Below are 20,195 nucleotides of genomic sequence, written 5' to 3' on the forward strand. Positions count from 1 at the left end.
ACATAGAAATAGAAACATAGAAAATAGGTGCAGGAGTAGGCCATTCGGCCCTTCGAGCCTGCACCGCCATTTATTATGATCATGGCTGATCATCCAACTCAGAACCCCGCCCCAGCCTTCCCTCCATACCCCCTGACCCCCGTAGCCACAAGGGCCATATCTAACTCCCTCTTAAATATAGCCAATGAACTGGCCTCAACAGTTTCCTGTGGCAGAGAATTCCACAGATTCACCACTCTCTGTGTGAAGAAGTTTTTCCTAATCTCGGTCCTAAAAGGCTTCCCCTCTATCCTCAAACTGTGACCCCTCGTTCTGGACTTCCCCAACATCGGGAACAATCTTCCTGCATCTAGCCTGTCCAATCCCTTTAGGATCTTATACGTTTCAATCAGATCCCCCCTCAATCTTCTAAATTCCAACGAGTACAAGCCCAATTCATCCAGTCTTTCTTCATATGAAAGTCCTGCCATCCCAGGAATCAATCTGGTGAACCTTCTTTGTACTCCCTCTATGGCAAAGATGTCTTTCCTCAGATTAGGGGACCAAAACTGCACACAATACTCCAGGTGTGGTCTCACCAAGGCCTTGTACAACTGCAGTAGTACCTCCCTGCTCCTGTACTCGAATCCTCTCGCTATAAATGCCAGCATACCATTCACAACCATTCACCTCCCAGCTTCTCACTTCATCCCCCACCCCTCACCCACATCCCCCAACTGATCTCACCTATCATCTTCCGACTTGTAGTCCTTCTCCTCCCCCAGCCTTCCTATTCTGCCTTCTGTTCCCTTCCTTTCCAGTCTTGATGAAGGGTCTCAGCCCAAAACGTTGACCCTCCGTAGATGCTGCCCGACCTGCTGAGTTCCTCTAGCATTTTGTGTCTGTTAGTTTATTTTTTTTTATTGAGACACAGACCTTCCGGCCCTCAGAGCCACACCACCCATCAATCCCCTGATTTAATCCTAGCCTAATCATGGGACAATTTACAATGCCCAATTAACCTACCCGTGGGAGGGAGCCAGTGCACCCAGAGGAAACCCACGTGGTCACGGGAAGAACGTACAAACTCCCTGCAGACAGCAGCAGGAATGGAACCCAGGTCGATGGTAATGTAAACCATTACTCTACCATTCTATTGGTTGAATATCCAACCAGTTGCAAGCTTCAGGTACCCACCGGTGGACTGGAAAACGTCTGGATTGCACTGACAATATCGCGTTGCGAAGGCTTCCATCATCCTGTCGATCTTCTGAGCTTCGCCTGGCAACCGGAAACTCCACAGGAACTGCCTGCAAGTTGGAACAAAATCAGGCTGTGAGTACAATGGCTGTAATTCGTGCTCGTGAGGTTTTACACCATGGAGGGCAGACAAAAGTTGTTGTAAGCTGCCCATCTGTTGAGATAGCAGTGCTGAGGCAAGTGTATTTAACTCTGGAAGTCGCTTGCACCAAGGTTTGCTGGCTTACCAGAGAGCACAGTGTTGAAACTTGGAGTACCGTGTTCAGTTCCAGTTGCCTCATTCGAGGAAGGATGTGACTGCTTTAGCGAGGGTGCAGAGGATATTTACCAGGATGCCGCCTGGAATAGAGAGCATGTCTTATGAGGAGAGGCTGAGCAAGCTAGGGCTTTTCTCTTTGGAGCGAAGGAGGATGAGAGGCAACCTATTAGAGGTATTCAAGATGATAAGAGGCACAGATCCAATGGACAGCCAAAGAATTCTTCCCAGTGTAGAAACAGCTATTATGAAAGGGCATAATCTTATGGAGATTGGAGGAAAGTTTGGGGGGGATGTCAGAGGTAGGTTTTTTCACACATAGAGTGGTGGGTGCATGGAACACACTACCAGGGGTATTGGTAGAGGCAGATATATCAGGGGCATTTTAGAAACTCTGAGTGATATGAGAGCACATGAATGATAGAAAAATGAAGGGCTGTGTGGGTGGGAAGGGTTAGGTTGATCTTAGAGTAGGTTAAAAGGTGGGCACAACATGGTGAGTCGAAGAGCTGTGCTGTTCTATGTTCCATGTTCTGTGTAACTAGTTCAGGATGGCAACTCACAACATCAACATGGACGAATGAAGATCAGATCCATAATTATCTTGTGACCTTCAAATAATTTAACGCAGTTTACAGCAAATTCCTCGCCTCCCCTATTCTTAAACTCAAGAGATTCTGCAAATGCTGGAAACCTTGAGAAGCATACACAAAATGCTGGAGGAACTCAACAGGTCAGGCAGCATCACAGCGTCAATAGAGGATAATGTTTGGACCAAGACCCTTCATCAGGACTGGAAAGGAAGGGGGAGAAACCAGAATAAGAAGTTGGGGTGAGGGGACAGAGTACAAGCTGTCAGGTGCTAGGTGAGACAAGGTGGGTGGGTGGGGATGAAGTAAGAAGCTAGCAGGTGATCGGTGGAAGAGGTAAAGGGCTGAAGCAGAAGGAATTTGATAGGAGAGGAGAGTAGACCATAGGAGAAAGGGAAGGATATGGGAAACTAGAGGGCGGTGATGGACAGGTGAGGAGAAGAAAAGGGGTAAGAAGGGATCGAGAATAGGAAATGGAACCAGCGAGAAGGAAGGAGGGAGGAGTGATTGATGGAAGTTGGAGAAATCAATATTCATGCCATCAGGTTGGAGGATAACCAGACAAAATATGAGGTGTTGCTCCTCCAACTGGAGTTTGACCTCACCGCAGCAGAAGTGGAGGTCATGGACAGACATGTCAGAATAGGAATGGGAAGTTGAATCGAAATGACTTCCAGCCTTTTGCAGCAGACAGAACGAAGATGTTGAACAAAGCGGTTCCCCAATCTGCATCGAGTCTCACCGAAGTAGAGGAGGCTGAATCTGATACAATAGATGACCACCCCAACTCCACCCCAACAGACTCTCAGGTGCAGTGTTGCTTCACCTGGGAGAAATGTTTAGGGCCTTGAATGCTACTGAGGGAGGAGGTGTAGGGGCAAACAATCAGAAGCAAAGGGATTGTCTCCTGAGTTCCGATATAAATAGACGGGTGCAGGTGGTTAACAAAGGAAACAAATATTACAAAGAAAAGAGAACAAACAAGAAACCACAAACATCTGTGAGGGAAACTTCTGCCTTCCAGCATCATGTATAGGATGTGGACGTTGATATAATCTACAAATTATGTTCTACAGACATACTGTGACTGTCTGCATCACCATCCGTTATAGAGGGACCACTGCACAGGACTGGGGGCTTGTTAACTCAGCCAGCTCCATCCTCCCCACCATTGAGGTCATCTTCAAAAGGCGATGACTCAGAAAAGTAGCATCCATCATTAAGGGTCCTCACCGTCCACAACATGCCTCTTCTCAAAACTACCACCAGGGAGGAGGCACAGGAGCCTGAAGACACACTCAACACTTTAGGAAGAGTTTCTTCCCCTCCACCATCAGATTTCTGAATGGACCGTGAACCCTACCTCACTTTTTGCAATGATTTGTTTTTTATATTTCTTATTGTAACTTATAGTGTTTTTTAATGTTGTTCCTGCTGCAAAGCAACCCATTTCACAACATGTCAATGATAATAAACCCGATTCTGATTCTGAATTACAAAGAAGACGCATCAGCAGCTCACCAAAAACTGACAAACTTCTATAGGTAAGTTGCTCTATTATTGTTGCACGCTCTGAGATACAGTGAAAAACTTTGATCATTTCATTACACAGTGCATCGAGGTGGTACAGGTAGACAATACTTTGCAAGGTCATTGCAGGGCAGATTGGATGGCAGGGTCGTGTAGCAGTTAGCACAACACGTTACAGTACCAGTGACACGGGTTCATTTCCAACTGCTACCTGTAAGGAGCTGGTACGTTCTCCCTATGACTACGTGGGTTTCCTCCGGGTGCTATGGTTTCCACCCACAGTCTAAAGATGAATTGTTTGGTAGGTTAATTGGTAAACTGTCTCATGATTGGGTTAGGGTTAAATCAGGGGTTCAATTTTCTGCAGTTGTTGGAAACCTTGAGCAAGACATACAAATTGCTGGAGGAACTCAGCAGGTCAGGCAGCATCTATGGAGGAGAATAAACAGACCCTTCATCGACACTGGAAGGTAAGGAGACAAAAGGCAGAGAGGAAGGAGTACAAGCTGGCAAGCGATGGGTGATACCACGTGAGGGGAAAGGTAGGTAGGTGAGGATGGAGTAAGAAGCTGAAAGGGGAGAGGTGGAAGAGGTAAAGGGCTTTATTTTGGATCAAGAATCTATCCTATTATACAAAGGTCCATTCACAAGTCTGAAGCAGTGGGATAGAAGCTGTTCTTGAGCTTCACGGTACATGCTTTCAAGCTTCTTGATCTTCTGCCCAGTGAGAGAGGGAAGAAGAGAATGTCCCGGATGGCTGGTGCCTTTGATTCTGTTGGCTGATTTTGCTGAGGCAGAGGAGTGTAGTCAGAGTCCATGGAGGGGAGACTGGTTTCAGTGATGTGCTGAGCTATGCCCATAAACCTCTGCAATTTCTTAAGGTGTTGGGCAGAGTAGTGGCCAAACCATCCAGATAGAATGCTTTCTACCGTGCATCAATAAAAATAGGCAAGGATCAAAGGAGAGATGCCAGATTTTTCAGATATGGGATGGAGAATATTCCGACTGTTTGCATCACCACCTGGAATGGAGATTCCAACGTGCAGGATTGCAGGAGGCTGCAAAGAGTTGTAGACTTAGCCAGCTCCATCATGGGCACAAGCTTCTCCATCATCAAGGACATCTTCAAGGGGTGGTGCCTCAAGAAGGTGGCATGCATCGTTAAGGATCTTCACTCTTCACATACTACGATGAGGAGGGAGGTACAGGAACCAGTGGGCACACATGCAAATTTATAGAACAACTTCTTCTCTTCCATTGTCAGATTTAAGAATAATCCTAATCATGAACACTACTATTGTCATTATTCCTTTATCATCTACAACAACTAAGGAAGACCCTGGTTGTGACAACTTCTCATACCACAGGACTTGGACATCTGAGGTCAAGAGAGTGGAACTGCCTTTTCACTTCAGAAACTCTCCCACACAGATTTTTGTGCAGTTCACATCAAGTAACGAAGAACTGCACAAATCTAACTTCTATCAACAGATACAACAGACAACCGACCAGTCTCCTACTGCAAACCAACAAATTTCACGCCATATAAGTCAGAGATAATAAGTCTGATTCACTGGCGATCCATTAATGTTCTCACCTTAGTGCCTGTACAAGGTTGAGGTCAGAAAACTCATGCAGTTCCACAAACGTTTGTAGAATCCTGATGTTCAGAGGTTCCCTGAAAAGGGTAAGAGCAAAAGGAAAGTTTCAGACTCTTGTTTCATTGAATTAGAACCCAACTTCGCCCCATCCACCATAAAAGGTGGGATCTCTCCGTGACCACCCCTTTCAATTCATCTTCCCATTCCCATTCTGACATGTCAGTCCAAGGCCTCCTCTGCCGCCAGGTTGGAGGAGCAGTACCGCATATTCTGTCAGGGTAGCCTCCGTGCCATGTTATGTGACATTTGGTCAGGTGACTGAAAGTTTAAACTGTGCATTTGTCTTTAAAGACTTCATAAAGGAATTAAGAGAGGTAAAATGTTCTCAGGGAAGAACTGCCAAGCTCTGGACCTTAACCTGAATCCTGCATATCCACAGCACTCCCCATCCCTGTAACCCTTTCCTGCCCTGCTCACAGAGACATAGAAAACAACAGCACAGAAACAGGCCCTTTGGCCTATCTTGTCCATGTCAAATCATTTGAACTGTCTAGACCGATCGACCTGCACTTGGACCATAGTCCTCCGTACCCCTCCCATCCATGTACCTATCTAATTGTTGAAACAGAAATCTAATCCATCACTTGAGACATGGTCACACAGAACAAATACAGGCCTCTCAGCCCATTGAGCCCATACTATCAAGCACCCGTTCGCACCAATTCTGCATTGGTATCTTATTTACACTTAAATACATGCTGGTATTTATCTATTTATGCACATTTTGTTTCATATTCATACTTTAACCTCTAACTTTATTTTCTGATAATTCTTTATTCTTCATAATGGTTCAATGTTGTTTTTGTGACATGTCATGCCTACACACCATGGTAAATTCCAGAAACATGTCAATGTATTTGGTGAATAAAGTTAATCTTTGATCCTCTTATTCTCCTGACATTTCCATCAACTCTCTCCAGACTCTACATAGGCCAATCAACATACCAACCCACATGTCTTTGAGATGTGGGAGTTAACCAGAGAACCTGGAAGAAACCTATGCTGTCTCAGGAAGAACATGCAAACTCCACACAGACAGTGCTGGAGCTAAGAACTGAACCCCGGTTACTAGAGCACAAAACTAAAACAGTGGGACAGAGCATATGTGGAACGAGCTACCATAAGGAGTGGTGGAGGTGGGTCCAGTGGAACAGCTGTATGGATAGGGAAGGTGTAGGGCAGACGTTCCTAACCCGGGGTCCACAGACACCTCGGTTAATGGTATAAAAAAGTTGGGAACCCCTGGTTTAGAGGGATCCAGGCCAAATGTAGGCAAGTGGGATTAGCTTAGATGGGCATAGTGGTTAGCATGGACAAGCTGAGCCAAATGGCCTGCTCCTATGTTGTATGATTATAAGACACAGGAATAGAATTAGGCCATTCAGCCTACAGAGTCTGCTCCACTATTCGATCACGGCTAATTTATTATCCTTCTCAATCCCATTCTCCTGCTTTCTCCCCGTAACCTTTGACACCCTGACTAATCAAGAACCTATCAACCTCTGCTTTAAGTATACACTCCACGGCCATCTATGACAATGAATTCCAGAGATGCACTAAAGAAATTCATCATCTCTGTTCTAAAGGGACATCTTATATTCTGTGGCTGTGGCTGTGGCTGTGCCTTCTGGTCCTAAGCATCCTCTGTACGTCCTCTCTATCCAGGCCTTTCAATACTTTATACTTTATACTTTATTGTCGCCAAACAATTGGTACTAGAACATACAATCATCACAGCGAAATTTGGTTCTGCACTTCACACTCCCTGGATTACAAATATTAAATATTAAAGATATTAAAAATAGTTTAAATTAGTAAATATTAAAAATTTAAACTATAAATCATAAATAGAAAATAGAAAAATGGAAAGTAAGGTAGTGCAAAAAAAAAACCAAGAGGCAGGTCTGGATATTTGGAGGGTACAGCCCAGATCCGGGTCAGGATCCATTCAGCAGTCTTATCACAGTTGGAAAGAAGCCATTCCCAAATCTGGCCAAATCGATTGGCTTCAATGAGATCCCCCCTCATTCTTCTAAATTCCAGTGAGTAAAGGCCCAGAACAATTGTATGCTTCCTCTCATTCCTCGGATCATTGTTGTAAACCTCCTCTAGACCCTCTCCAATGCCAGCACATCCTTTCTTAGATATGAAGCCCAAAACTGCTCATGATGCTCGAAATAATGCCTTGAAAAACCTCAGCATTACATCTTTGCTTTTATATTCTAGTTCTCTCAAAATGAATGCTAACATTGTAGTTGCCTTCCTCACCACCAACTCAGCTTGCAGCAGACACAAAGAACTACATGGGCTCCTCAAAACTCCCATTTTTCTTGCATTGGGTAGAATTCTATCGTTGACATCGTTGACCAATCCCTAGAAATTCATCGGTCTCACCTGCCTCCAAGGTAGTCTCCAATGGCAGTTTTGTGCAATCCTTCCCCCTTGTACAGGAACTTGGCAATGTTTTCTTCATTCTGACACAACAATTTGTTCTGTATCAGGAATTCTATACCCTGTCAACAACACAGACAGTCATTGAAACAGATTTATCATCTGTCTGAGGCAACCTAAATAGCTTATCACCTCAAATAAAGCAGAATATTGTAACATCACCAATAACGTAACATGAGTCGAGGCTGTGAGTTCAAAAGACAGGAAGTTATGTTGCAGTTGGATGAAACTCTGGGTAGGCTGCATCTGGAGTATTGTGTAAAGTTCTGGTTGCCCCACTATAGGAAGGATGTTGAGGCTTTGGAGAGGGTGCAGAAGAGGTTTACCAGGATGCTGCCTGGATTAGAGGGCATGTGCTATCATGAGAGGCTGAACAAACTTGGGTTGTCTTCTCTAGAATGTCGGAGGCTGAGGGGAGATCAGATAGAGGTTTATAAGATTATGACAGTCATAGATGGAAGAGACAGACAGTATCTTTTTCCCAGGGTTGAAATGTCTAATACCAGGGGGCATACATTTAAGATGAGAGGGGTACATTTCAAAGGAGATGAGGGGCAAGTTTTTTTACACAGAGAGTGCTGAGTGTCTGGAACGCGCTGCCTGGGTTTGTGGTAGAGGCAGATACAATGGGGACTTTTAGATAGGTACATGAATGTGTGAAAATGGAACAGTGGGGACATTGTGTAGGCAGAAGAGACTGGTTTAGTTGGATATTTGATTACTAATTTAATTTTTTCAGCAGAACACTGTGGGCGAAAAGGCCTGTTCCTGGTCTATGTTCAATTTTCTGATCACATTTGAGCAATTTTATAGAAAGAATAATGATGAAAATTGTTTTCATACATTTAATATGACAGAAATTTAATCCTGAATCAATACTGAACACATTAAAATGGGAGAGCTGGAGTTCGGCAAAAGGTTCGGAGAGAGGTTTCAAGCATTGACTGAAGTGAAGAGGTTTAGCTAATGAATTCCGGAGAGCAGGGGTTTTACAGATGAAGATAAAGCTGTCAATAGCACGTCAAAAAGGCAGAAGAGGTGCAAAAGATCAGAACATGTGATAATTTAGCCCCTTGATACGAAACCACAAACAATTCTCACAATTCTATTACAGTTATTGGATTTATTGAGAATGCCCACAAGAAAATGAGTCTGGGGGTTTGTATGGTGACATATATTTACTTTGAACTTTGAACTTTTAATATTCATCCCATTCCTACAAAAACAACAAAAGTTCAAATTGCTTCATGATACATTCAGAAATACTGTACATCACCCAGAGTAACAGAGGGAGATTCAACCCTAGCACATAAAATGAGCCAGATATATGCCTCCATCTTCCCAGATGTTTGTATAGATTTGGCATGTCACCAGAAACTTTGCAAACTTATATATATGCACAATGGAGAGTATCCTAACTGGTTGCATCATGGTCTGGTATGGAAACACCAATGCCCAGGAATGGAAAAGACTACAGAAAGTGAAGGATACAGCCCAGTGCATCACAGGCAGAATCCTCACCATTACTGAGCACGTTTAATAAAGAGCAACAACCATCATCAAGAACTTCCACCAAGCCCTTTTCTCACTACTACCTGCAGGAAGTACAAGAGCCTCAGGCCCGACACCGCCAGGTTCAGGAACAGTTATTACACATCAACCATCAGCCTTCTGAAATGAGTGATCATATCTTTCGCCACTGAACTGATTCTACGCTACAGACTCACTTTCAAAGGCTCTTTACAACTCATGTTGTCAGTATTATTTTTATTTGTGCAGTTTGTCTTCTTTTGCACATTGGTTGTTTATAGAATTTTGCCTGTTTTAGTACAGGTTTTTTTGTAAAATACTTTATACTTCACTTTATACTTTATTGTCGCCAAACAATTGGTACTAGAGTGTACAATCATCACAGCGATATTTGATTCTGTGCTTTGCGCTCCCGGAGTACAAATCGATAGTAAGTATTAAAAATTTAAATTATAAATCATAAATAGAAAATAGAAAAGGGAAAGTAAAGCAGTGCAAAAAACCCGAGAGGCAGGTCCGGATATTTGGAGGGTACGGCCCAGATTCGGGTCAGGATCCGTTCAGCAGTCTTATCATAGTTGGAAAGAAGCTGTTCCCAAATCTGGCCATACGAGTCTTCAAGCTCCTGAGCCTTCTCCTGGAGAGAAGGGGGACAAAATGTGTGTTGGTTGGATGGGTCGTGTCCTTGATTATCCTGGCAGCACTGCTCCGACAGCGTGTGGTGTACAGTGAGTCCAAGGACGGAAGATTGTTTTGTGTGATGTGCTGGGCTGTGTTCACGATCTTCTGCAGCTTCTTCCGGTCTTGGACAGGATAACTTCCATACCAGGTTGTGATTCACCCTAGAAGAATGCTTTCTACAGTGCATCTATAAAAATTAGTGAGGGTTTTAGGGGACAGGCCAAATTTCTTCAGCTTTCTCAGAATGTAAGCGCGCTGGTGGGCCTTCTTGGCAGTGAACTCTGCTTGGTTGGACAAAGTCAGGTCATTTGTGATATTGACCCCGAGGAACTTAAAGCTTTTGACCTGTTCCACTTGCGCACCACTGATGTAGATTGGGACGTGCGGCCCGCTACTCCTTCTGAAGTCAACAACCAATTCCTTCGTCTTGTTGACCTTGAGGGACAGGTTATTGTCTTCACACCATGCCACCAGGTTCCTAATTTCCTCTCTGTACTCAAACTCATCATTACCCGAGATATGGCCTACAATTGTGGTGTCATCAGCAAACTTACAAATTGTGTTCGGTGGAAACTTGGCTGCACAATCATGGGTGTACAGTGAGTACAGCATGGGGCTGAGTACACAGCCTTGTGGGGCACCAGTGCTCAGAGTGATTGTAGAGGAGAGCGTGTCTCCTATTTTTACAGCCTGGGTCCTGTCTGTGAGGAAGTTGAAGATCCAGCTGCAGATCTGAGTGCTAAGGCCCAGGTCCCAGAGCTTAGGAATCAGTTGGATTTTATTGTGTTTCTTTTATCCTGTAAATGCCTGTGAGAACATGAATCTTAAGGTATTATATGATAACATATATGTACGTACCATGATAATAAATTTACTTTGAACTTTAGAAGTATCTGAAAAGGTGAAGAGGAGTGGGGAGAAGAGGGATAAGCTAGATTGCTCTTGCACACACCCAGTACAGACTTGATGGAATGAATGTCCTCCTCCCTTCCCTATAAACATTCCAAACTACCGCAGTTGACTCAAGAGCATATACTGTACCTTATTAAAGATTAGCAGTTTGAGATATGCATGATTAACATGACCTCTTGAGGGAATCCAGGAAGAAATATTTGATATTTTCTTAATTGCTGTTTGATTATCTGTGTGTGTGTGTGTGTGTGTGTGTGAGAGAGAGAGAAAGCCTGTGATTCCCAGAATGACAGATAAGTCATTGAGTGTTACACACAGAAAAAGGCCCATTCAGCTCAATCTACCCATGCTGACCAAGATGTCCAGCTACATTCGTTGCATATCCCTCTAAACCTTTCCTATCCACATTCTATCTGAATGCCTTTTAAACCTTGCCTCTACCACCTCCTCTAGCAGCTCAATCCACATACACTCTGTAGCCACTTTATAAGGTACATCTGTACCCCTGCTGGTTAATGCAAATATCTAATCAGCCAGTCATGTGGCAGCAACTCAATACATAAAATCAAGGGGTACAGTTGTTGTTCCAACCAAACATCAGACTGAGGAAGAAATGTGATCGAAGTGACTTTGTGGAATGATTGTTGGTGCCAGATGGGGTGGTTTGAGTATCTAAGAGACTGCTGATTTTCACACACAACAGTCTCTAGAATTTACAGAAAATAATGCAAAAAAACCCCCAAAAAAATCCAGTAAGCAGCAGTACAGTGGATGAAAATCCCTTGTTAATAAGAGGTCAGAAGAGAAAGGCCAGTTTGGTTCAAGGTGACAGGAATGTGACAGTAACTCAAATAACCACACGTTACAATAGTGGTGTGCAGAAGACCATCTCTGAATGCACAACACATTGAACCTTGAAGTGAATGGGCTACCACAGCAGAAGACCACAAACATGCACACAGTTGCTACTTTGTTAGGTACACTAAGTAATAGCTGCCTCTTAGATTCAATCTCTCCCCTTTCATTTAGAACCTGCATCCTCTAGTTCTTGAATCCCAACCCTGCTTTCCCCTACTCATGCCCTCTTGCAAGATTACTGCTCAGCCTCCAAGCCCCTGTAACCCAACCCCTCAAGTCTTGACCCATCCTTGTACATATTTTCTTCACCCTTTTTGAGAAGAGTTCAGAGGAGATGGGAAATATCTGCACGACGATTCGCGGGGATCATGGAACAGTTTCACAGGATCTTGTTCTGCCAATCATTTTCCTGTTTTAAAGGGTAACAAAGGCTCATAATGTCATCAAGAGACATTTACACATTTATTCAAGCCATCCATTAGTCAAGCCTCTAGCTCAGAATAGATTCTGGCATCTGATATGAACGCCCCTGTTTCCTGTGTCTTTTCAGTATTGCTGCCTACAGACAGAGGGTTGGAACACTTTTCATCTTTGGCAAAACATGCTTCAACAAACAAAATGCGGAACTGTATTTGTGTTGTACATTTTATAATGATTTCAGAGTGGCATTCTGAGATAGCAAAGCGATCATCTGACAGCATTTTCTAGATTAATAGTAAATCAGTACATTTTGGTCATATTTGTTTAGAACTTCCAATTTAGAACAGTATAGCACACTAAGGACCCTTCAGGCCATGATGTTGTGCTAACCTATATAGACCGACTCCACCATCAATCTCACCCTTCCCTCCTACACAGCCCATAACCCTCCTTTTTTCATTATCTGTGTACCTCTTTAAGAGTCTTTTAAGTGTCCCGAATGTGGTTGAGGCTGATGGCTTGAAGAGGACTGGAGGAACATTTAGGAGAGATGCCAGTGGTGTGAAAAGCCTCCCTTTAACATAGAAACATAGAAACATAGAAAATAGGTGCAGGAGTAGGCCATTCGGCCCTTCGAGCCTGCACCGCCATTTATTATGATCATGGCTGATCATCCAACTCAGAACCCAGCCTTCCCTCCATACCCCCTGACCCTGTAGCCACAAGGGCCATATCTAACTTCCTTTTAAACATAGCTAATGAACTGGCCTCAACAGTTTGCTGTGGCAGAGAATTCCACAGATTCACCACTCTCTGTGTGAAGAAGTTTTTCCTAACCTCGGTCCTAAAAGGCTTCCCCTCTATCCTCAAACTGTGACCCCTCGTTCTAGACCTCCCCAACATCGGGAACAATCTTCCTGCATCTAGCCTGTCCAATCCCTTTAGGATCTTATACGTTTCAATCAGATCCCCCCTCAATCTTCTAAATTCCAACGAGTACAAGCCCAGTTCATCCAGTCTTTCTTCATATGAAAGACCTGCCATCCCAGGAATCAATCTGGTGAACCTTCTTTGTACTCCCTCTATGGCAAAGATGTCTTTCCTCAGATTAGGGGACCAAAACTGCACACAATACTCCAGGTGTGGTCTCACCAAGGCCTTGTACAACTGCAGTAGTACCTCCCTGCTCCTGTACTCGAATCCTCTCGCTGTAAATGCCAGCATATCGTTCGCCTTTTTCACCGCCTGCTGTACCTGCATGCCCACTTTCAATGACTGGTGTATAATGTGTTACGTACCCCGTAACTGGGTTGCCAAACCAGCAGAAATGGATCACTCAGTTGGAGTCTGGAGTACTAGAACTAAGAAAGTTTTATTAAGGAAACAAGCAACACAGTAATCGAAAGGATAATAAATGCAACAGTTCAACAATGATAACCACACATGTGCACAGAATTAAGATAACAGCATCAATCAAGCTCTATCGTTGTCTAGGGGTAAATGACCAATTTCAAAATGACTCAAAGTTCAGTCCAGTTTAGTAGTTCAGTTCGCAGTAATCGTTGCCATGGCGGTGGACAACGTGGGGGAAGAGAGAGATAGAATAGGAACAACTCATCATTCAGAACGGCTTCACTCACAGACCAGCAAGATGGCTCACAGACCAGCGAGATGGCTCACAAACAGCTTTTGGGCGGGTCCTTGGTGATGTCACCTGAGGTCACCGACTGTGACCCCTCCTCCAGATGCGGTCGATCCTCTGCAGTGAACCCGGCACCCAGGCAAGGGCGGACACACACCGGGTTCCCGCTGATCGTACCTTTCCACCCTTGTCGTTGTCTGGGACTTCTCACCCACTCGTGAGAAGCGCACCGCTTCCAGGGTCTCGTTACCTCGGGTGGCGTGTGTGTCTGTCTTAGCGAACCTGTCCCTTTTTATCCCCCTGCTGGGGTATCGCCTGTCCATCACTTCAAACAGTTCAGGCTTCAAAGGGGGGAGCCGCTCCAGACAGCTCTTCCTCCCACATCCCTTCATTACACATCTCCAGACGCTGCTCCATTGTTCCTTATCTCTCCTTCCCCTGAGGGCAGGTGGCAGACCAACTGCTGATGCCACTGATGCTAGCCCAGGCCAGCAAACATCTTAATTTTATGTGTATTCTCGTAACAAATGACACCCAGGTCTCGTTGCACCTCCCCTTTTCCTAATCGGCCACCATTCAGATAATAATCTCCCTTAACATCTCCCTTAAAGTTTCCTTCACTCACCTTAAACAGATGTCTTCTTGTAGTGACCATTATTGCCTTGGGAAAAAGGTGTTGGCTCTCCACTCTATCTAAGCCTCTCATAATCCTGTACTCCTCTATTAAGTTGTCTCTTATCTTCCATCACTCCAAAGGGAAAAGCCCTATCCCACTCAGGCTTTCCCCATAAGACATGCTCTCTAATCTAGCCAGCATCCTTGTGAATCTTCTCTGCACCCTCTCTAAAGCTTCCACTTCTCTCCCATAATGAGGTGACCAGAAATGAACACAATACTCTAAGTGTGGTCTAACCAGAGTTTTACAGAGCTGGAACATTACATCATGGCTCTTGAACTCAATACACTGACTAATGAAGGCCAGTTTAAAACCATAAAACATAGGAGCAGAATTAGGCCATTTGACCTATTGAATTTGCTCCACCATTCTACCATGGCTGATTTATAATCTCTCTTAACCCCATTTTCCTGTTTATTCTAACGTTTGGTGGGCAAACTCAATTCTCTATCCCACAGTTATCTGTAATGTTCTTTGAAAGACAAAGGTATTCAGGCATTTAGTAATGGGTTCTAATTGCTGGAGGAATGAATAAGATGAAGGTGGCAGAGATTGTCATCAAAACGTCGGTTAAAATCAATATGTGTACCTGGCTGGAATCCTGAGAAGACTTTATTCATCATATACACCGGGGAAACACTAGATCTTTGTTGGGGGAACATTTGTCTCTGTAAACACAAGGAAATCTGCAGATGCTGGAATTTCAAGCAACACACATAAGAGTTGCCGGTGAACGCAGCAGGCCAGGCAGCATCTCTAGGAAGAGGTACAGTCAACGTTTCGGGCCGAGACCCTTCGTCAGATCCTGTCGAAATGTCGACTTTTATTTGTCTCTGTAATATCTTTTTCCTACTCTATGATTTGTAAATTTGTAAGGAGATAGCAGATATTTGTAGTAAGCACAAGGTTGTGACTGCGGGAGATTTTAATTTTCCACACATAGACTGGGAAATCCAGTCTGTAAAAGGGCTGGATGGTTTGGAGTTTGTAAAATGTCTGCAAGATGGTTTTTTGCAGCAATACATAAAGGTACCAACTAGAGAAGGGGCAGTGTTGGATCTCCTATTAGGGAATGAAATAGGTCAAGTGACAGAGGTATGTGTTGGGGAGCACTTCAGGTCCAGTGATTACAATGCCAATAGTTTCAATATAGTTATGGAGAAGGATAGGACTGGACCCAGGGTTGAGATTTTTGATTGGAGAAAGGCTAACTTTGAGGAGATGCGAAAAGATTTAGAAGGAGTGGATTGGGACAATTTGTTTTATGGGAAGGATGTAATAGAGAAATGGAGGTCATTTAAAGGTGAAATTTTGAGGGTACAGCATCTTTATGTTCCTGTTAGGTTGAAAGGAAAGGTTAAAAGTTTGAGGGAGCCATGGTTTTCAAGGGATATTGGAAACTTGGTTCGGGAAAAAAGAGAGATCTACAATAAATATAGGCAGCTTGGAGTAAATGAGGTGCTCGAGGAATATAAAGAATGTACAAAGAATCTTAAGAAAGAAATTAGAAAAGCTAAAAGAAGATGTGAGGCTGCTTTGGCAAGTAAGGTGAAAATAAATCCAAAGTGTTTCTACAGTTATATTAATAGCAAAAGGGATAAAATTGGTCCCTTAGGGAATCAGAGTGGACGGCTATGCACGGAGCCAAAAGAGATGGAGAAGATTTTGAACAATTTCTTTTCTTCGGTATTCACTAAGGAGAAGGATATTGAATTGTGTAAGGTAAAGGAAACAAGTAGGGTAGTTATGGAAAGTATGATGATTAAAGAAGAGGAAGTACTGGCACTTTTAAGGAATATAAAAGTGGATAAGTCTCCGGGTCCTGACAGGATATTCCCTAGGACCTTGAGGGAAGTAAGTGTGGAAATAGCAGGGGCTCTGACAGAAATATTTCAAATGTCATTAGAAACGGGGATGGTGCCGGAGGATTGGCGTATTGCTCATGTTGTTCCATTGTTTAAAAAGGGTTCTAAGAGTAAACCTAGCAATTATCGGCTGATGAGTTTGACATCAGTGGTGGATAATTTGATGGAAAGTATACTTAGAGATGGTATATATAACTATCTGGATAGACAGGGTCTGATTAGGAACAGTCAACATGGATTTTTGTGTGGAATGTCATGTTTGACAAATCTTATTGAATTTTTTGATGAGGTTACTAGGAAAGTTGACGAGGGTAAAGTGGTGGATGTTGTCTATATGGACTTCAGTAAGGCTCTTGACAAGGTTCCACATGGAAGGTTAGTTAGGATGGTTCAATCGTTAGGTATTAATATTGAAGTAGTAAAATGGATTCAGCAGTGGCTGGATGGGAGACGCCAGAGAGTAGTGGTGAATAACTGTTTGCCAGATTGGAGGACGGTGTCTAGTGGTGTGCCTCAGGAATCTGTACTGGGTCCAATGTTGTTTGTCATATATATTAATGATCTGGATGATGGGGTGGTAAATTGGATTAGTAAGTATGTAGATAATACTAAGATAGGTGGAGTTGTGGATAATGAAGCAGGTTTTCAAAGCTTGCAGAGAGATTTAGGCCAATTAGAAGAGTGGGCTGAAAGATGGCAGATGGAGTTTGATGCTGATAAATGTGAGGTGCTACATTTTGGTAGGATTTATCAAAATAGGACATACATGGTAAATGGTAGGGCATTGAAGAATGCAGGAGAACAGAGGGATCTAGGAATAATATTGCATAGTTCTCTAAAGGTGGAATCTCGTCTGGATAGGGTGGTGAAGAAAGTCTTTGGTATGCTGGCCTTTATAAATCAGAGCATTGAGTATAGGAGTTGGGATGTAATGTTGAAATTGTACAAGGCATTGGTAAGGCCAAATTTGGAGTATTGTCTACAGTTCTGGTCACTGAATTATAGGAAACAAAATTGAGAGAGTACAGAGAAGATTTACTAGAATGTTACCTGAGTTTCATCTCCTAAATTACAGAGAAAGGTTGAACAAGTTGGGTCTTTATTCTTCGGAGCATAGAAGGTTGAGGGGGGAGTTGATAGAGGTATTTGAAATTATGAGGGGGATAGATAGAGTTGACATGGATAGGCTTTTTCCATTGAGAGTGGGGGAGATTCAAACAAGAGGACATGAGTTGAGAGTTAAGGGGCAAAAGTTTCGGGGTAACATGAGGGGGAACTTCTTTACTCAAAGAGTGGTAGCTGTGTGGAACGACCTTCTAGCAGACGTGGTTGAGGTAGGTTCAATGTTGTCATTTAAAGTTAAATTGGATAGATATATGGACAGGAAAGGAATGGAGGGTTATGGGCTGAGTGCAGGTCGGTGGGACTAGGTGAGAGTAAAAGTTCGGCATGGACTAGAAGGGCCAAGATGGCCCGTTTCTGTGCTGTAATTGTTATATGGTTATACGAATATCATGCTACCCTTTATTTCAACCCTAAACCCCCTCTTTTTCTCTTTCACCATTGTCATTGGACCTTGGGTTTTAAATCCCCCCACTTTCTTCTCTCCCACCATTGTCATTGGACTTTCCTTGGGTCCTAAACTTATGAACATCCTATACAGAACTTCTCACCTTTCCCCCTTCCTACATCAAAGTAAATTTATAAACAAAGTACATTTATGTCACTTTGAGATTCCCTTTCATGCAGGAATTTACAGGAAAATAAAGAAATATGATAGAGTTTATAAAAAACACTATACATAAAGTATGGCGAACGACCAATGTGCAAGGTGCAGTTTCTTGGGCATTGTGCGGTTCCTTATGGGCGCTATATATACATTCAGTGGCCACTTTATTAGTTTGCTCCTGGACTGAATGAAGTGGCAAATGAGTGCATGTTTGTGGTCTTCTGCTGCTGTAGCCCATCGAGGTTTGATGTGTTGTGCATTCAGCGATGTTGTTCTGCACATCACTGTTGCAATGTATGGTTATTTGAGTTACTGTCAAGGCATATTCACCCACAGAACTCCATTCTCTGTAAACTCTAGAGACTGTTGTGCATGAAAATCCCAGGAGATCAGCAGTTTCTGTTTTACTCAAACCACCCCATCTGGCACCAATTAGCATTCTGTGGTTAAAGTAACTTAGATCACATTTCTTCTCCATTCTGATGTTTAGTCTGAACAACAACTGAACCTCTTGACCATGTCTTCAAGCTTTTATGCGCTGAGTTCCTGCCACATAACTGGCTGATTAGATATCCACATTAACGAGCAGGTATACAGGCGTACTTAATAATGTGGCCACGGAGTATAAATGTAAGTCAGTGTTATTGCTACAGGATGATGTGCTTAATCTTTCTTGCTACAGGATTGGAATGAACACTGCCACCTTCCTCTCTGCTTAGTTGATCAGATGAGCAGAATATGATAACATAAGTAGGTCATTCAAGCCCACAAAAGCTCTCCAGTTGTTTTATTAGATCACGAGCTCTCTGTGACTCAACTCCTTTTGTACCATGTCACTACACAGTAACAGCATTCTAGTGTTGCCCGGCACCTCACATTCCTACCTCCTGTCTATGAGAAAGTCTTCTGAACTCCCTGTTCATGATAGTCCACCTAGGCTTTGGAAATACGACCGTAAGACAAAGGAGCAGAAGTAGCTCCATCATGGCTGATTTATTATCCCTCTTAATCCCATTCTTCTGTCTTCTCCTGTAACATTTGACATCCAGGAACCTATCAACTTCCACTTTAAATATTGCCAATGATTTGGCCTCCACTGCTGTCTGTGGCAACAAATTCCACAGATTCACCACCTTCTGGCTAAAAACATTACTCTTCATCTCTTTTCTAAAGGACTTCCTTTTATTCTGAGGCTGTACCCTCCGGTTCTAGACTTCCCCACTATTGGAAACATCCTCTCTATGTCCACTCTATCCAGACCTCTCAGTATTCAATAGGTTTCAATGGGTTCCCCCCCCCATTCTTCTAAATTCTGCCAAGTACAGGCCAGAGCCAGCAAAGGCTCCTCACTCAACCTTTGACCCATTCATAAGAGGAAGGAGATTCTGTTCAAACTGTAAACAACTCATATTAGACCACAGCTTGAGGACAGTATCCATTTCTGATCACCAACATTACAGGAGAGGTGTGATCATACTGGTGAGAGGTGCAGAGGAGATTAACGAGGATGTTGCCAGAACTGAAAAATGGTGAAGATTGGACTGGGGTTATTGTCTTTGGAGACGTGGCTGAGGAGTGATTTAACTGAGGACTATAACATTATGAGAAGATTTGAGAGAGGAGATAGCAAGGATCCATTTCTTGTAGCAGAGGGCACAGATTTGAATTAATGAAAGGATTAGAGAGAAGATGACTAAAGGCCCCATATCTAAAATATGGATGTGTTGACATTGGAGAAGCTCCAGAGGAGGTTCATGAGAATGATTCCAGGAATGAAAGGGTTAACATATGAGGAGCATTTGATAACTCTGGGCCTGCACTCACTAGAGTTTAGAAGAATGAGGGGGATCTCATTGAGACCTACCAAATATTGCAAGGCGTGGATGGAGTGGACGTAGAAAGGATGTTTCTGATATTGGTTGATTCTGGGACCAGAGAGCACAGCTTTGGAATACAAAGGTGCCCGGTTAGATCAGAGATGAGGATAAATTTCTTTATACAAAATTATGAGAGACATAGATAGGGTGAATGCAAGGGTGAAAGGTGAAATGTTTAAAGAGAACATGAGGGGGAGCTTCTTCAGTGAGAGGGTGGTGAGAGTGTGGAATGAGCTGCCAGGGCCAGTGGTGGATATAGGATTGATTTCAGCATTTAA

General features: G+C 43.4%; 1 protein-coding gene across 5 annotated transcripts in view; it reads right to left on the reverse strand.

Moving 5' to 3' along the window:
* LOC134353865 (cytohesin-3-like) overlaps nucleotides 1-20,195 on the reverse strand; it is a 113,133-nt gene that overhangs the window by 25,129 nt on the left and 67,809 nt on the right. For all 5 annotated transcript variants that reach the window (XM_063062345.1, XM_063062350.1, XM_063062347.1 and 2 more), the window contains 3 exons: nucleotides 7,671-7,789; nucleotides 5,213-5,293; nucleotides 1,177-1,289 (listed from right to left, as the gene is read on the reverse strand). In XM_063062345.1, coding sequence (XP_062918415.1) covers nucleotides 1,177-1,289; nucleotides 5,213-5,293; nucleotides 7,671-7,789 — 313 coding nt within the window. The remainder of the gene's footprint in view (nucleotides 1-1,176; nucleotides 1,290-5,212; nucleotides 5,294-7,670; nucleotides 7,790-20,195) is intronic.

The sequence above is a fragment of the Mobula hypostoma genome, chromosome 11 (assembly GCF_963921235.1).
Source record: "Mobula hypostoma chromosome 11, sMobHyp1.1, whole genome shotgun sequence".
NCBI lineage: Eukaryota > Metazoa > Chordata > Chondrichthyes > Myliobatiformes > Myliobatidae > Mobula > Mobula hypostoma.